This window comes from Opisthocomus hoazin, chromosome 13 (genome assembly GCF_030867145.1).
Source record: "Opisthocomus hoazin isolate bOpiHoa1 chromosome 13, bOpiHoa1.hap1, whole genome shotgun sequence".
Lineage (NCBI taxonomy): Eukaryota > Metazoa > Chordata > Aves > Opisthocomiformes > Opisthocomidae > Opisthocomus > Opisthocomus hoazin.
The window spans coordinates 25,685,257-25,703,785 of NC_134426.1; the positions used below are offsets into that span (position 1 = coordinate 25,685,257).

The 18,529-nt window shown below is 39.7% G+C and overlaps 1 protein-coding gene across 1 annotated transcript; it reads right to left on the reverse strand.

The window, feature by feature from the left end:
* Positions 1-200: 200 nt before the first annotated feature.
* Positions 201-18,319, reverse strand: ATP6V0A2 (ATPase H+ transporting V0 subunit a2). Its single transcript, XM_075435070.1, has 20 exons — positions 18,108-18,319; positions 16,742-16,820; positions 15,194-15,291; positions 14,185-14,322; positions 13,575-13,675; positions 12,750-12,876; positions 11,875-11,957; positions 11,446-11,539; positions 10,905-11,117; positions 10,099-10,249; positions 9,213-9,352; positions 8,061-8,218; positions 6,360-6,450; positions 6,082-6,200; positions 5,431-5,641; positions 4,762-4,881; positions 4,400-4,519; positions 3,059-3,176; positions 2,304-2,475; positions 201-1,391 (listed from the first exon to the last, which is right to left on the reverse strand). Exons 1-20 carry the CDS (start codon positions 18,222-18,224, stop codon positions 1,289-1,291), a joined length of 2,553 nt encoding a protein of 850 aa, XP_075291185.1. The 5' UTR covers positions 18,225-18,319; the 3' UTR covers positions 201-1,288.
* Between the last annotated feature and the right edge of the window lie 210 nt (positions 18,320-18,529).

Below are 18,529 nucleotides of genomic sequence, written 5' to 3' on the forward strand. Positions count from 1 at the left end.
CTGCCTCGCGCGGCCGCGCCCCCGCCGCCCCTCTGGGCGCCTCGGCGGGAAGCGCCTCAGGCAGCGGGGACGCACCCCGGGCAGCGAAGGGCCCGCCGCGGGCAGCAGAATGGGCCGCAGGCCGAGCCCCGAGCCCCTCCCGCCGTGCCCGGGGCCGCGTACAAACGTGAGGGCCCGCTCCAAAAAGGACAAAACGGGCTTTATTCGCAATTGGTATGAAACAAGTGCAAAATTCAACTTCTGCTGGTCTCAGGGCACGTGTTAAAACATTATGCTCATATCCCCATGTTCAGACTGATACAAAAAAACAATGCAAAACGACCCCTTTCTGCCTCTTCAGTGTAAACTTCGTCTCATCATCAGATAAATAATGCTGCATATCCATAAGCACGGATCGAGGTCAATTCTTCAGCCGCCATGCAAAAGTTATTCCTAGGAGCAGAAACTCTGCCTGGGAGCACACTGTGAAAACAGAGCCTGGGACAGAAATTCCTAGCAGGCAGAGTTTGAGTCTTTTATTTGTCCCCTCACCCAGACCACACAAGGCTTTTCCCCATCCAGGTCAGGGCCAGTGCCGGGCTGCACACAACTGGCACCGCAGAAAGCTCCTCGCTCTCGGGAAACGACAGGGCTAACACTTCCAGTCCCCACTTCTAATCCTGCCTTCTTCCGTAACGCGATGTATCACTGCGGCCTCTGAGAGATTAATGACTCTAGGGCGGAACTCGGAATAACCACTTAACATTCTCGGCGCAATCTTAAATATGGCCGAAAAAAAGGAGCACGTTGCATTGCTGTGTATAAATTTACATTTCATTATGCTTCTGGAAAAGATACTGAAAAGAGAACAGTGCTGCTGCTGCATTGCTGAGTTGTTCCCAAAGTGCACAAGATGGCAGCTTGCTTACGTATATGATTAGTAATGAATGTTTAATATGATGAAGAGTCTTTCGGATAACTTAAAAGTAACCACTCAAGAAAATAAACGGCCTCAACAAAAAAAAAGCCTACACTTACAAGCAGTAACAACCTTTTTTTTTTTAAGAATAAAATTAATTTACAACATTAGTTTATCAAGAAGAATGTACATTTTATACCTACATACTTTACAAGATGCTCCAGATCTGCTATGTATTTCTACGGGAGGTATATATTACAGATTTATTTGGCTGCATCATAAGGCAATCAGTGAAAAACACTTTGTCCTACAAGAAACCATTCATAGGGGAGATCCAATCGCATGATTATTTGCAGACAATTCCAAACATCTCTGCTGACAGCAACCGAACTATGCCCGACCATCTTTATTAAAACGTAAAGAAATGTGCTTAAAAGAGAAAGGTGTAAACTTGTATCCTCCACCTGAGTAGAATTTGTTCTGAAATTCCACCCTGAAATGAGAAAAGAAAAAAAACAAGCAGAAATCTGTGTATGAAACCAAAATGACCAGTCGTCAAGGGACAGAACTGTGCAACAGGCAGCGGCTGAACAAACCCAATCCCAGTCCTGCCACTGACGCTTCCTGCACAGCTATTTAACCTTCCTGTCACAGTCGCAGGCAAACTTCATGTTTCTCAAGAGACCCAAACACACTGAGGTGGTGCTGCAATGGCTCATTTCTCACTTCTTATTAATTTGGTTTTGAGTTAGTTGAAGTCAATTGTTTTGCAAATACACAATATCACAAGGACAATGTAATGCATATAGCTCTGCCTCGTGTGTTTATATACTATATATGTCTGCCTTTTCTTACACTGTAAATTTCATCAGGTTTCAAACTAAACATTCTCTGAATCCACTCCAATATGCAGAGTGACATTAGGACTAAGAACGGATTAAAATACTTAAGGGTTGGCAGCCCTCCTTTTAGCAAAAGTTTTGCTCACTGATATAAACGTTCTGTTGAACCGAACAAATAAAATAGACTGAAGCCATTCAGTGATATAATCCGACTGAAATTAAAAACAGTTAATCACGTTACTATAATTCTACAGTATGAAAAGTTGCAATACTATAAATCAAATGTGCTCATAGTTTGCACCAGAATCAGCTCCGAATGTGGCTGAGGTTAATATGCGTAATAAGCCAACATAATATTTGAATTTACTGAAAATATTCCAGAGGAATAATCACACTCAACTAACTAGCCATTTATTTAATATGATTAAATAAATCTATTACAGTAGCATGAGGCTGTTGAATTTAACACTTCTTTTTAATAATGCACCTAATATTTTGACACAAAACCTCCTCTTAAACAAGCCAGTATATGCTAAAGTGGTATAAGTAAATAATTAACTTACCAGTGAAGTCGTAGAGCATGGAGAAAAGCAGAAAGCCCCTCCATGACCAAAAGAATAAAAACTGTTAGCACAGCAAAAAAGGCTAGAAGAGGGACTAACAGCAAGACACCGTATGTTGCATCCACACGAAGACCCACTCTCATCACCATTTGCCATAGAACTTCTGATAACTCTATTAAAAAAAAAGTTTTCATAATTAATGTTGGTAGTGCATACGTTCACCCAGTGAGCTACCCTAATTAACCCGCATTCTAGTTTAAACAATATTACACGATCTGCTGAGCATGGCAACCCTCCCACCCCAGTTAGTTGCCCCTCCTCGTTCCCCAGAAATACCTGAAGGTACATCTCAGTTTCAAAATACAATCTACTGATGGCAACACTTCACACCATGACACCAATACTTTTAAATACCTTCCAAACTGGTCAATCGATGGAAAAAAGCAGAAATGGTACTGTACAGACTACTGATCCACTGTTCTGTGAGGTAACACAGTGCTCAGATAATCAGTGTCTTGACAACACAGAGCAATCAATGAAGACAATTACTAGATTCCAAACAGTAAGTCACAATTATAGTTTGGGGGCTTTCCATAGATCATTAAACAGGCAATTTTTTTAAATGAAGAAAGATAATTTCCTACTAATTTCAGTAGCATCACTTCAACAGGCCAGCCTCCCTCTAAACAGCATTAAAAATACAGGACAGATTAAAAAAACCCACAACCAACCAACCAACAAAAAACCCCACTTACGTGCATGAGCAAGACTTAATGCCCAGAGTCGCAGATACGAGGCTGTATTAGAAATACATCCCAGACAGTATTCAATGGTATGAATTGCTTGATTCATAAAAACATCTGCAAAATTAAGCTAAAATATAAAAATACATTTGTATCCATTTAAAAAAACATAGTACAGCATGACAGAACAAAAACATTCATCTGCAAATCTTAATCGACATGGAAGAAAAAAATCCATTAAAGGGTAATACATCAATTTCATATCAAGTAAAAAAAAACTGCTATGTTTAGAGCCTTATGAGAGAGACAGCATTAAAAAAAATTCAGATGCTATAGTTTTCCAGTTAGTTTCCCCAATTACTTTGTTGGTAGATAAAAATGAATGCAATTTATCTTCTCCACAAGGAATATATCTAATACTTGAAAACTTTAAGTAGTAAAACCAGCCATGGTTCCAATTCCCACTCTGTTGAGGTCGTAAGTTTACAATGTCAATGTTTGCATCTTTAAAAGCAGAATTAATTATTAGTAATGCTAATGACAGAGAAATAACCACGTTAATACTGTAAACTCTAAATATACGTACTTGTTGCTAACAAAGAGTTCCAAGACTAAAATTACTGCAAATTTCAACACTTACTTTGCATGAAACTATGACATGTTTTATTTAAACAAACAATTCTTGTATTTCCTACACATAAGAAGGAAGAGTCAACTGCATCAGTGAAGCAAGTACTATACATGGTCTGTACACTGGGAAACTGAAGCATTTTTGTCTTTCAACTCATGAAATCAGTGGAATCAGTCAAGACCTTTAAAAATTTGTCCAAACTACACAGCAGCAATAGCTGGGGACCAGGAACGCCGCCCATGCCTCCCCAACCCCATTAGCAATCATCCTCATCACAAGATGTAATTTGCAGACATAAAAAAGACTTTTGTCTGGATGAAAAGCCAAGTTTAATTATGAGGAAAATGGACAGTCATCCTCTTGCCTTAATTTCAAGAATCCATAAAACCATACAAAACCAAGGATTTTTATCCCAGTCTTCTATTTAAGAACGCCTATAGTCTCAGATACAAAGTCTACAGATGCAAATAAAGCACTCGTCCTGTTCTCCACTACAGACAGATTGTGGCATACTGTAAAAATCTGAATATACCAAGAAATAATGAATAAAATAGCAACAAATAAAAATAAATAAACTGCACTCAGCCATCCAGGTCTTTGTAAAAGCTCAGCTGATTTTCGCGAAAACTTCTAGGGACTCAGTGCACATGTTGTCTTCTAGATTTTCCACTTCTAATTTGCTTTTAAGGACATACAAACTAGAGATTAACTAAAAACGTTACCTCCTCTCCATCCCCCTCTCTGTGCCCACTGTCAGAATGACTGCCTCCTTCTTCTACATCATGACATCTCAGCAGAGAAAGTTCTTCTTCACTTTCTTTTCGAATTAGCTTGTAGCCACTCTACAAAATGGAAATGTATCGTGTCTTCAAGTGACTGCCAGTGTCATTTTTAAAATCTATTTAAAGTAGTCGCAGGCAAAGGCAAAAAGAGAGCTAGAGAAACACAGTACTATTATGTGTTATAGTCAAAAATTTTTGTAGTTGAGTAGAAATATCTAGTAAGGACATTACTCTATATGCAATACAACACCAGCTGAATTCTTCTATACTGAAGAAACGTGCAAGTGTCTCTCAATACTTACCCTGTACATTCTAATGCCTCGGCCTCCACCACGCAACCAATATAAATAAAGTGGTTTACCAAAAAGCATTACAGGAACAGAAAGAAAAGCAATACTAAGTAACAACCTCTGCAGAGCAACCTGTTTGAGGGAGAAAGAAAAAATGAGATTAGGTCACAAAATCAAACATAGGAAAAGCCTTCCCATTTTCCTTCAAAGGCCTCTTCGAGCACAAGAAAACTACTACTGATTTTAGTGGGCATGTACTCCAAATTGAACATGCACTTGAATGCACATGCAATTGAACTTAATCAGGCCCTTAAATTGGGTTACAGACATCCAGCATCTTCAGGACGGGGTTCCAGATTAAGCATTACTGATAATCAGTTTAGTAAGATTATTTACAGCACATAGAAAAGCATCAAAATTAGAAGCATGAGACTCTGTTCCCTAGCGTTAACTTTAACCTGGGAGATACTGTTCTAGAAACAGGTATTTTCACTATATAAAATCTTATAACCAATTAAAGAGTAAATATGTTATTTAATCATAACGTTTATTCAGTTTCCCCTGAGTCTGATACACTCCCCTTCCTAGGGGAACACTCAGCCATCAGCTCTTCATGACTGGTAAAGTGTTATCTGCATAGGGAATACAGGCTCTTCAAAAGCTTGTAAGAACACTACTAACCTGTCCCGTGTAGAAGGCATCTGTTTCACCACCAGAAAACAAGAACATGTTAATAAATTGAATCAGAATACTAGGAGCAGATGTAGAGTCCTCTGCAGAGTACGCTAACCATTTAAAGATGATCATAAACACAAGGTAGCCAAAAATGCACATCATGAATAAAAGTTCCGGAATAAAAATCAAATAAATATTACACTTCTTCTTGAAATGCCTTAAAGATAAAAATGGGAAAAAGACAAATAAGTTTTACAAAGAAAGATCAAGATAAACACACGGCCCAAACATGACTTCAATAACACAGAACAGTACTCAGCACTTTTAAACAGTAAGACTGAAATTACAATCCAGAACTGATTTCTTCATATTCAGTGAAATTTTAATCAGGTATTTCAGTGGAAATCAAGACCATAAGAGGCTTGTACCTATATTTACTAACAAGTGAAAAAATCTCGTATTAATCAATGTCTTCAGATTTCTTATTTATGTGAAGGAAGACCTCTCTGCTACTGGGTTTTTTTAAGAAAACTTTTCACAATTACTGTTGTTCTGTTTTTAAAAAATTGTTCCAGTTTCGCTTACTGGATTAACTGTTTTAATTCAAGTCTTGACAAAAACTATAATGTTAATATTATCTTAACTTCTTGTACTTACAAGTGGTTAAATACCCCCAATACAACTCCAAACGTCATATGAGTCACTCCAAAAATCACAGACATTTTCATTTTGAAAGAGTTTAAAAAACTGAGACGGTTGCTTGCCAAATTCCATATCTGAAGAAAAGAAGACAAAACCAGCTCTTTTTGAATAGAGAACGCAAGTAGAAGTGTATTTTTTCCATAGTAAGATTTATCTTCTTAATACACATACCAAAATCTAATTTACAAATGACTGATCATCGCAAATGGGTAATTTAAAAGAATAAAACTAACCGGATCAATTCCAAAGGGATAAGCTCCACTGTATACACCAGTTACATTTGGATCCAGTGTTAGAAAATTATTAGACTTCAGATCCTCCAGACTGCAGAGAAAGAAAGACACAATTGGATCTGACATTGTTTCAACACAGTGACAGCCTACACTTTCAGTTCTGCAGGACACCGCTCCTGCTTTCCTTTATACAACCAGCTCACCCACAGTCAGACTTCAAAAGAATAAAAGGCTTTCTAAGCACAAAGAGCCTGGCTAATAAAAATACCAAAAAAACCCCATAACCCTCCAGAAAGTCAAAATCTGAGCTTAATTTGCACTGTCTTTGAAAGGAAAGTTTCTGGATTTTATTCCTCATTCCCCTAGAATGGAAAGTTTCATTTAAAAGCTCGCAATTTGCTTTTATATGAAATTCACTACCAAATACCCAAAGAACAATTTATATCCTCGTTCCCTTTTGCATGAGTTTCCACTCTAACTTCGTGCAGTTTTTAATTAACACAGCACTCGTAACCTGTTCACACTTTAATCAAAGTCAGCGGTTTTGACTCTTCTATTTTAAGTCACTTCCTGTTTTTGAGGTAAAATGAGATTCAAGCTGTGAACATTTAAATACCAAAGGGCCACGATACCTCAAAACAATGAGGTTACCCCACTTTGTGAAAAAGTAGGTTTGACAATTCACATAGCCTTTTTTTTTTTTTTTTTTTTAAACTACCAAGGAAAGCTGTGCAGAGACTAATGATTGCTGGGTAATTAATTTATTCCATTAATTGTTACTTTCTTTAAAGTAGGTGCTAATGCTGCTCAGCTATTCATTCCAGAAGCATGATCTAGGTATGACAAATTTCTCCAAAACTAGCCCTGTGTTTTCTATTCGTCTCAAAATCTCATAAGATTTTTTTTTCCTTCAGAAACCTCTCCTGGAAAATACAATAATGGGAGACAAACTAAAACCATCAATGTAAAGACAAGCCATAACATAGGAGGCAGTGCACTTCTGAATAAAAAGAATATGTGGCAAGACAAAGTCCTAGTGCCTGCTGTCAGGATTTTACAATACTACTGAAGTCGTGAGACCACAAAAAACCATGCAAAACACACCTAAGAAGTTTTAGAGACAGAATAAAGCTTAGAAATATCACCTCATAAAATTTGGTGCAAGTTCTTACTACCAATAAAAAGATACTATGCCAGCTGCAGTTTTTAATCACTTGAAGTCGCTAGCTAGCACACAGCATTAGGGTATCGCAACAGAATTCGCTCCAGGAGAAGACTGATTGTCAGCTATACCAAATGATAATACTCTAGAAGATGTTCCAGGTGACCAAGGACATGTAAACCCAGTAAAGCAGCACTGATCAATATGACGTTAACTTCACAGACTGACTGATTTAAATATAATCAAATTCTAAGAGTGATTTTGCAAGAAATTGTGTTCTCTGTGGATTTCGCAATCTAAAATAACACGCAATTTGGTTGTTTTTTTTTAAATAACCATTATTGCCTTTTTTATTCTAAGTGCAGATGTATCACTTAGCCCTTAGTGCACCAGCACTTGCTATCTTAAATAGATTTTGCTAGATTTCACCACATTTCCTTACTGCTCTCAATAAAAGGTCGGTTAAAATGGGTGAGCAAAAGGGTTAACTGCTGCATAAAGTACATTTTAGTTTTAATGGTCTAGCAAATGCTACTCACCTCCAAACCTTCTGTTCAAACATTGCTGAAACATTCCATCCAGAACCAAATATATTTACTGACTTTGAAAAACAGTCATTATAGATCAATCCAGTGTATACAGAGAACAGACCCATTAATAAAATAACGTATCGGCCTTCAAATAACATTTTCATTATCTGTAAGTATTGGAAAAAAGAAAAAATAGAGAACATCATCTGTACATGAACAATCGTTATCTACACATTTCTAAGAGAAATGCATTTTTGGCCATACAAAGACTTCTGAAAACTAAAAATTCTTGTGAATAGTCATTAACGAATATGAAGAAGCCTAAGGCCAACAAAGATGTAACATGGAGAATTTTGCTTTAAGTATGCGAATATGCAATTTACAACTGGCAGCCACCAAACTGGAGCAATTCATCTCCCCACATTCTCAGCTTTATGTGAAGTGACTTATATGCAGAAGTTTATATGCATTAGGAAACACAGCTAGCAGCGAGAAGTATATTCTGAAAGGCAACTGCGGTTTAAATCGAATACGGAGATTCAAAGTCCCCATGCAAGCTCCCATTACAGAAACTGAGACTTTTCTCATTGGCGTCGTTACACAAACAAATAGTCTTTGTAAGCCACATTTCCTGCCCGGGACTACTTTTCAGGAAGTTAGTCATTTGCAGCCATTCTTAATTAAACACAATTCTAAGGAGAGATGCAGGTGTTCCTGCACTCCAATCCCGTATCATGAAAAAATTAGTTAAAACTAAGTTCAATAAATTTCAAACTGCAACTCCTTTTCAGAAACAATAACAGAAGATGGAATTTGAACAATCAATTTTCTCCTCGCTTTAGTCACTGTAGCCACATTCTGCACAACACCCACATCGCTAAGCAGCCCTAGCAGAGGGAAAGACAAGCCCAACAGTATCAACTAATTTTTGTCAGTCTTTCATTCGAACTTGATTATTTCTGCCCTTTCAAAAAAAGTGAATAGTTCAAGATACTACATTAATCTTGAGGAATATGGCAGCTTTAAACACTGAAAATCCTGAAACAAAGGAAAAAAAACAGTCTAATGTGCAATAAATAGTACTTTTCAGAAACATAATAACTATTCAATTGAACAGAGTGGAGAGAGGGTGGAGAGTAAATTGTTTGTAATTCCTTTTACCTCATCTTGTGATCTTTGTAATCGAGGGTGTTTTTCATACAGTATTGTTAGGAGTGCAAACAGGAACATTAGCAGACCATGCCCAAAGTCTCCAAACATAATCGCAAACAAGAAGGGAAAAGTGATGATGGTATAGAGAGCTGAAATGACAACATAACAGATTTCAGGCACACAGCACAATAGATGATGTTGCTATCTGAATTAGGCCTAAGCAACTCAACTACTATAACCTCTCAATTTTCAGCTTTTTGTTTGAAAGATATTTCAGCCCCTGCTAATAGAGCTTTCCCCCCCCTCCACTATAAATTTAACTCCATTTAAAGCTTGCTTAGAACATCCCTTAGTAATGACAACTCCACAATTGAGCATTAGCCGACAATTCTGAGGATAGTAACATAAGCCCAGGAAATAAAAAACAAACAACTCTTCCTTCGTGGCTATTTTGGCTCTGTACGTTCTCCTGTACAGCATGACACAGTCAATGTAACTACAAAAATACATAAGGGCATTAAACTAACTGGGCTATACAACAAGCTGGATTTTTCAAGTGATGAGCTCCACACTTCAGTAAGATCAATAGCCATTACCAAAGTTTTCTTCTTTTCCTTTAAATATCTTATCTTATCCAAGGTAAAATACACAAAGAAGCATTATACAACTATTATCAGCATCTTTCATGCCAAAATAACTCAGCAAAATCAAATCCCACTTACTGCTTGGAACACCATCTGTACTTCTGGTGAACTACCGAAACAACAACTAATAAGCAGTATGGTTGCCACCATTTTGCCTTTACTAGTGTCCAGTTCAGCAAGGGATTGAAACACTTAACAAGGCAAGCAGTAATGACAGCACAGCTCACAGTTCAGATTTCAGGAGGACCAACCTGGATTAACTTCCCCATAGCTTCCAACTCCATAAGCATCAACAATGTTTTGGAACCCTGAGGTGAATTTATTGGTCCGTATCAAAGTCGGAGGAGGTTGTGTTGTTGGGATGGTATTCATGAATGAAGAAACTGTAGCTCCACTCTTCCTCTAATTACAGACAGAAAGAAGATACATTTATATGAAAACTCCTTTCATGCTTAATCTAATCAAAGAGAAAACATTTCCTCCATCAGCGGTTTCACTGATCCTGAAACATCCCTAAATTAAGCCCCAACTTTAACACTGACCCCCTCAAGCCTTTTTTAAAAGAAGAAAAGTTAATCTGTTCCTCTAAAAACATTGATTACGTATAGTGTTCTAATCCTTACTTTATATGAAATATCAGATGAGACTCATCAGTCAGTATTATAAAACAAAGATTTGTTACTAAAAATTCTCTTACAGAACTAAAAGGTGGACCTGCACTCAACACAACTAACAGAAGGGAATTAGCACCTTCTACCTGACCGCAAATAGCACTGTGAGCCCAGTCAGATCCTGGTCCAACACAGCAGTTATTAACAAAAAAAAAAAAACCCACAACAAAAAAACCCAACAAAACAAAAACCAAACAAACCAGACCACCACACACAACACTAAACAAGGGCTCTGCTTATAAAGAAATTGTTTGGTATGAGTTCATAGAGACCCAGACCTGCCTATGCCTACTTTTAGCCTATTTTAAATAATTATTTTCTTTCCTTATCTGTATAGTTAGTTCAAGACAAACGTTTTAACATCACTGAGCATTCAGCTGACTTACCGAACCTTCCTCCAACGCATGACGCAAATTTTGCAGATCAGCCACTGGACACCAAACCTCAGCAATTAAACATTTATTTGTGACATCAAAACTGCACAGGTTGAGCACATGATAAATGGCTTTCATCTTCTTCACTTGGATAACCCATGTATAGATGGATTCAGATGCTTTACACAAGACTTGGCGTAAGTAATCCTCAGTTTTATGCAGCACCTTTGTCCAAGAACAAAACAAAAGGATTTCACTGAAAACGTTAACAGTGGTTATGTTCACCACAGTAAAGGCACCCAGTATTTGCACAATGCTGGATTACATTTGTAGGAGGGTGCAACAGCCACGGCTTAAAACAGAAGGCAATGCCAAATGCCCTGAAATTTAACAGATAAATGCACCACAAGACCAGAGACATGACACACAGTCATGTCCAGATCCAATGCTGTATGCATTTTAGAAACATATTCATGTATTTAATGCTGTGATTCATCAAATTATTTCCTATGGTGCAGTAACTACAGCAAAGGGAATACTGTTATTTACTCACAGTATGAAGATCCTGTATACGAACGTTCAGTCCTTCAACAACCGCCTTGCGCTCGTCCACAGTATTTGGATAGGGATACACATGACAACGATAGCTACAGAAAAACAGAAGTTTGTGTTAAATAACCCAACTAAAACAAAGCAAATCACCTAACCCCATGCCTTAGTCAAATCTGCAACACATCATTTAATAACCCTGGAACAGATTCAACAGAGAGCCATTTTGTATAAGGACTGCAGATAAAATGACTCATACATTTATTTGTGTATTGCATAATTATAAAGCTAGACGCAGTTGGGGGGAGGAACAAATTTAACTTCAAAAACCTTGACTAGAAATCAACACTCACAAGGAAGGGGAGCAGAGGGAAAACTAACAAGAAAATAACACAGGGATAAAGAAATTGTATCTATTAGTTTCAGTTCTTACCAATCACAAATCTTCTTAACTTTCTGGCCAATTTGTTCACCCCAATAGGACACTAAAAAAACAAACCATTTTGTGGTTTCGCCCTAAAAAAAACCCAAAAAAGTTAAGTTGATGAAGTTTGATTTTAACCAACTACGCCACTGTGATATAATTATAGAACAAAATAACAAATCTGAATAAAAAGCTGTGGTAGTAGCACTAACCTTCCACTATTTTAGTGAAGATCAAAAAAAAAAATTCAAGTGTGCCAATATCTCTCTTTTTTGGTATATAAGAGAAAAAACAGAAAAAGCTTTCAAGGAAAATAAAAGAGGTATTATGTTTCAGCATCTCAGAATTATCAGTAACAAATGAAGTCTTAAAAAATTAAAATGTTACAAATTAGAATCGAAGTGAAATTTAAAAGTGACAGATTAGGCAGCCACAGTTGCTGATTTACAAAAACTGAATTTCGTAAGTTCAGAGAAAAAACTTAACAGAAGACCAACTGTACTCCAGACTTTTTTCCTTAACTATTGAATAAAGAAACCAGATGCCTATTAAAACGAAACACACCGCACAGACCTAGTTAATCAATATTCAAGCAGCCGTTTATGCCACGTATTTTGATCAAGGTAGCCAATCATAAAGTCACTGCTAACCCACAACAAAGTTCTGCTCTCTTCATGTTGAACTATGATAAATTAATTGCCACTCCTATAGTTATGGCGGCATCAAGACCTCTAATTTTAAAGTCTTACAAGTTCTAATACTTCAAAATAGTTCTCTCTCCGAGGGCACTGGGAAATCATTTATATTCAATGAAGACCTGAGCAGCAATTCTTCGTATGAAAAGTACGGAACAACATAAACTGATAGTTACAATGCTTACTCACCGTATCTGGATCTTCCAGACATTCATCCAACTCTGCATATGTAAGAATAGTATAGCCTTTACAGACTCTCCACAGCATTTTTTCAAATGCTTCAAGTTTTGCTATGTGAACTAACCCAGATATGAACCTATGGAAAAAGAAAAGTTTGAAAAATAAACTAAAATTCACCAGAAAAAATTAAAAACTTAGAGTAGCTTATCATTCAAGATCACATAGTTACAAAAATTTAACATCTGCCGTCTCTAGAGAAGGAAGCATCACTTTAAACAGGCAGTAACTGGTACATAAAATAGAGATGCAACTTCTGTTTGGAAAACAAAGAGACTGTAGGCCTGAGCACACAACTAGAATTACAGCTGACACTCTTTCTCTAAGGTTCTTAATTTTTTCTTGGTAAGATACCCTCTCATAATGGTGGTGTAGAGAGCAGTGTCCATACATTAACGATGTTACATTTACAGCTGACACTGCCAAGCAATTAAAACACTCTATGTTTATCCTAGAAAAACAGCTTGAACAGTAGAAGTACTGATTTAGAGCACTCAAGAGATCTTCCTTAACACACATACTTGGTCCGACTGAAGTTTCATGTCACGTTTTTTGGTGCTGTCCTACTTATCTCTTCAAATAATCCAATTTTGTTACAAAGGTATGTTTGGGTCAGGCTCCTGCCCTCTCTAAAACTGTTTGGCTCATCTGAAATCACTACATTCACATCCCACTCCATCTTTTAAGCAAGTAGCCCGTTATTTATGGCAGCTCATCACACAGTTTTGAACCAGCACACACCGACAACCTGCCATACATGGACTAAACCATACCTACCCCAGCTTGGCACCCAGTCTGTGCATACAGTTGTAATCCACTAATGGCTCATTTTCCATAGACGGAAATTCTTCGTAATTTGCATGTAAATGGGATTCGTACTAACAAATAAAACAAAGATCATTCACAGCTTTCGGAAAAAAAGAAATATTGTTCATTTATTACTGTGAAGTAGAAAAGTTAATTAAGTAAATTACTTCAATAAAAATATAAAACCCTCTCCTGCTTTCAACTCAGACAACAGAGATCTTGGGATCTCAAGCGCACTGCTCTTAGCAGTTAGAGTCAGTGTTGCAAAGGTTACATGGTAATTTTTTAGCACAATTTATGCAATAAAATAACACAAACACGCCTTCATTTTCAGTTGGCATCAGCAGTAACAGTCAAACAATTCAACAGGGAAATCACAAAGCTCTTGTAGGGCTGCGTTTCACTCTGTACCTGAGCACAGCCTAGCACCAGAGGTTGCCAGCCAGGTTCTCTAGGTACGGAGCACAAACAATAATGAACTTACCAGCGCCGTAAAGCCCAATGCAAAGTCATGCACTGAACTAGAGCTACTAACAGTATGCAACAAAAATGCCACAGGACGCACACTCCTCATCAGTACCTCAGCTGTTCTCCTGACAAATCTCTGTGTGACCTCTAACATGCACGTGTATTCTGTCAGTTCAAGCAGGTTTCTCCTCAGCTTTTCTTTGTTTTTAGTTACTTCCCTCAATTCTGTCTCCAGTTTCTGCAACTGTTCCTAAGACATGGAGAAAAAATGACACAGAATCAGTTATGCTGTTTTGGGAATCAGGGGAGAAAGAACTTTAAGCACATGTTTATTTGCCACAATGATGGGAGTTTCCCAATTTCTTAGGTAACTTCAGCTCCATAGGTTTTATTCCTCAGGCTGCCAAAGACTGCTTTGTATTGAGTACACTTGATCCTCCACTGGCACCTGTTAAGTCTGCTGTTCTGACCCTAATTTGTGTCTGAGCTGCGTGATGCGGACTTGGAATTCGAACTGCAGATAGCACAGGGTGCAAGACACTTATCTATTCTATTAATAGAACTACAGCCAAATATAAAGTCATTCAATATTATGTCAGCATTTTACTAGCTTCTACTTCTAACGCAACACCAGAAAAAGCAGCCAGGGAAAACAGCACCATGTTTTGCTATGCAACTAGTGCCGGAACCTGCAGAGCCGTGGGCATACAAAACTCACACACCCCCTGGACATCTGGGATGCACGAGAAGAGTCTTAGCTTAAGTCCCAAAGCAGTAAGTGAGGCTGAAGGACTACAGCTACAGAAAACAATTTGCCTGGAACAGTGTAATATGCCAGTCCATCAAAACCAAACCGATGACTGCTAACGCCATGAGTTAGATGTGACCCTTTGATAGGAATTATGTGTCGACATATCAAATCTTCACTGGCAGTCTCTGAAGCAACAGTGGCAGCAAGAAAAAAAAAAAATGGTCAAAACTGAAAGCAAATGCTTCTGCCCCTCCCCTGCCACAGCCCTATAACTTAAGTCACAGGTAATAAGACAGCAAATAATGAAGTTTGAAATAAAGTTCCAAGATCTAGAGCCATGCTTTTGGCATCTGTTGTGTGGAAAAATTACCTGGATTTCTAAAATGTGTTTCAGCAAGGGGGCAGGAGGAGCAACATCTCCTTCAGGTAGTGGAATATCCGCTTTTTTAATTTCTTGTACTAAATACCCTGGAGTGAGAAGAAAAACAGAGTTAGAAAGGAAATGGTACTGCCTTATACTTCCTAGAATGCTGCACAGTTGACCTTCAGCTGTTAGTGATAGTGCTGATCACACTGCAGCATCAGGCCCTGGCTATCTTATTTATTTATTTCAGCACCATCACACACACTACGATCTTCAAAAACAATGCAAGGAAAGGCTGAAGACTAGCCTCCCCAGGGAGGGGAAAAAAAAAGAGGGGCTTATGGAGTGCTAGGAATAAAAACCACAGAACATTTCTGTCTTGGCAATTTGCAGAAGCAAGCTATCTTCAGAGTCCTCCGACTGAAATTTTCCAACCACAAGTACTTTTTAAGAAGCTTTTAACATTTCATAGTATCTCTTTGTTGCTGCAAGGTGTCACTTTCTGCTAATCACGCCATCTGCCACAAACTGACATTTTGTTTGTTAACTCATGTTTGGAATAAAAAGCGTTCAAACAAGGCGGCTTAAGCAACCTTGACAACAAACGCAGCTCACGCTGGGCAGGGAGATTGCTGAAATAGCTACTGGGATGGTTTGGCATGACCAGCACATGCCTCTGATGGGGCTCCAACAAAAAGAACCCTTCAAGGGTAACTTTTCCTCGGGACATACTGAAGAAACCTGCATCTTGTTTGTGATGCTCGTCATACCCTTCTCTATTCATTAACTACTATGTGAAATTAATAATTAATAACTTGAGATATTTTTGAGGTTGCTTGGAAGTTGAATGGCATTCAGTTAAATAACATGAAAAACAGGGCTTATCTTATAGTCAAGGAAATATCCAGAGTAAAGCTTCCGTTCTCCTAGCAGACTTTTAAGCAGTTAATACTGAAATGGTCTCAACTATTCATTAGCAACACATTAGCAACTCTCCTCCCCCCCAAGCTTTAAACAAACCCAAACCAACCCATATTTAGCACATACATATTGCAGTGCAAGTAAATTCTACAACTCACAAACCCAAGAATCAGAGATCCGTGGTAAAACACTGCAACAGGTTGCCCAGAGAGGCTGTGGAGTCTCCATACTCAAAGTCCCACCAGTCCTGGACAACTGGCTCTAGCTGCCCCATTGAGCTGGACGTTGACTTGGTGATCTCAAGAGATCCCCTCCAACCTAAATGATTCTGTGATACACTCAAAACTGATGCAGCATCTCAACACAAATTAAGGAATATATTTGAGTGTTCTGACCCAGTTCAGTGCTACAGTCATCTCCTGCTCCAAAAATCTACCTAAAGACTTTACAAATGAGTGTGTATTTTTTCCACATATATGAAAATTTTGTACGATTCTACAGCATTCAGATCATACAAGACTGGGAAGATTAAAAAAAATCTGTAGCTGAAACCTTCACTGTAGTTCCACTCTAGCAATGTAAACTTTAATAATACCAGAGACGAGAAAGGGCAGACAGTAAAATAAAGCTCACCAAGTATTCTTTCCATTTCTTCACACTTCTTTACTTCATTCACAAATTTTCTCTGAAATACACTTACATTTGGGTTAAGCTGAAGGAGAAAGACAAAATGCCTATCAGGCATTCAAAACACCAACCACCCCTAAAAACCACAGCCATTTCTGTGACTTCATGGAGACAACTTTGCACATATTCTGCGTGCTCTCTTCTACAAAGTGCTTTTCAGCTAAGTAGGTATGAAAACACAAAAAAGATTTAAAGTCTTCACACAGCAAGTTGGTTTTATTAAAGCAGAACTATCAATGCTTTTCGCTAGTTTTACTCCAGTAACAAAATAACTAGATCTACCAGAGAAACCACTTCTAATCTTATTTCTAGTGTTAAATACTGCTTAATGTATTCAAAATAACAAACTTTTCTACAAGCATATTTTTTGTGATGGAGTCCCGCAGACTCTATTTGAAATGTCAAGTTTTGAAAGAATCTTTTTCCGTACATCCCCATATTATGAGTGTGCAATGTCTCTGACGACTTACTCCACTTTTAAATCAGAACCACTAGTACATTATTTCTGGAATAAACAGTGTGTCAGATACCTGGAACGGCAGCAACATGTAACACCCACGTAATGGTTCTTACACATCTGTCTCCTCCTACCTGCCATATTTACTAACTAGCTGTTAGTCTAATGTCTCCCAGCTTTTCTTGCAAAGATTTTGCCACCTACATTTCTGAAGAATGCTTGGAAGCAATTCAGCAAGCAAAGATCCTGTAACTGCGATGAGACAATACAGAAACAAGGTTAATTATTACCCGACCTAACACAATGTTAGTCAGGCATGTAGTTTCCTGCAAGGGGAACTGCTCCTCCGGGAACAGACACGTTTAATGAATCAGCGGCCTGTGATGTTGCAGAAGTAAGCCTAGAGAACACCTAAGATGTTTCTATTGATCTGCCAGCGGCGTGGACATATCTCCTAGCTGTGCACATACACTCACACTAAAGCCAGCGTGGCTTCAGGTGGGTAACGGGCTCGCGCATGGAACCCTACTGCAAAAAAAACCCCACGTTCAAAGTACTCCCGTGAGAGAGGCAGGGTACAGCCCCCCCAGACCGCGCTCCCCTGAGCCCCGGGGAGGCCGGGGCTCCACACTGACTCGCCACCACCCGGGCAAACGGGCCGCGGAGCTCCGCCGTGCACCCGCGAGGCAGAGCCGGCGAAAGCCGGACGAGCAGCGGCCTCGGAGCCTCCCACACCGCCCCACCGGAATGAAACCCGCGGCTCTTTCCCCGCGCCGCCCACCCGGCGTCCTCCGACCACCCCCCGCTCTCGCAGGAAGCCCCGCCGGGCGCCCAGGCCCCGCCGCCGCTACTCACGTCTCGGAACTCGGCCAGGCCGCGCTCGCCCACCTCGCTGAGGCACTCGTAGGCCGAGCCGCTCTGGAGGAAGAGCTGCGCCAGGCACATCGGCTCGCCGCGGAACAGCGAGCCCATGGCGGGCGGCGGGGCCGGGGCGGAGAGGCTCAGCGAGGCGGGCGGCGGAGCGAGGCGGAGCGGCGTCCGGCGGGAGCCCGGAGGTCGGCGGCCATGGCGGAGCGCTCCCAGCCCGCCACCGGCAGCGCCGCCAGCTGCTTCCGGGAGGCGGGGCCGGGGCGGCGGCCAACCGGCGGCGAACGCGGGGCGGGGCGGGCCGGGCCCCGCTACCCGTGGGGCGGGCAGGGCCGCGCCGGGCCCCGGCGCCCGCGGGGGCTCCAGTGAGAGGGGGGCACCTGATCCACTGCAGCGGGGGAGGAGAGCGC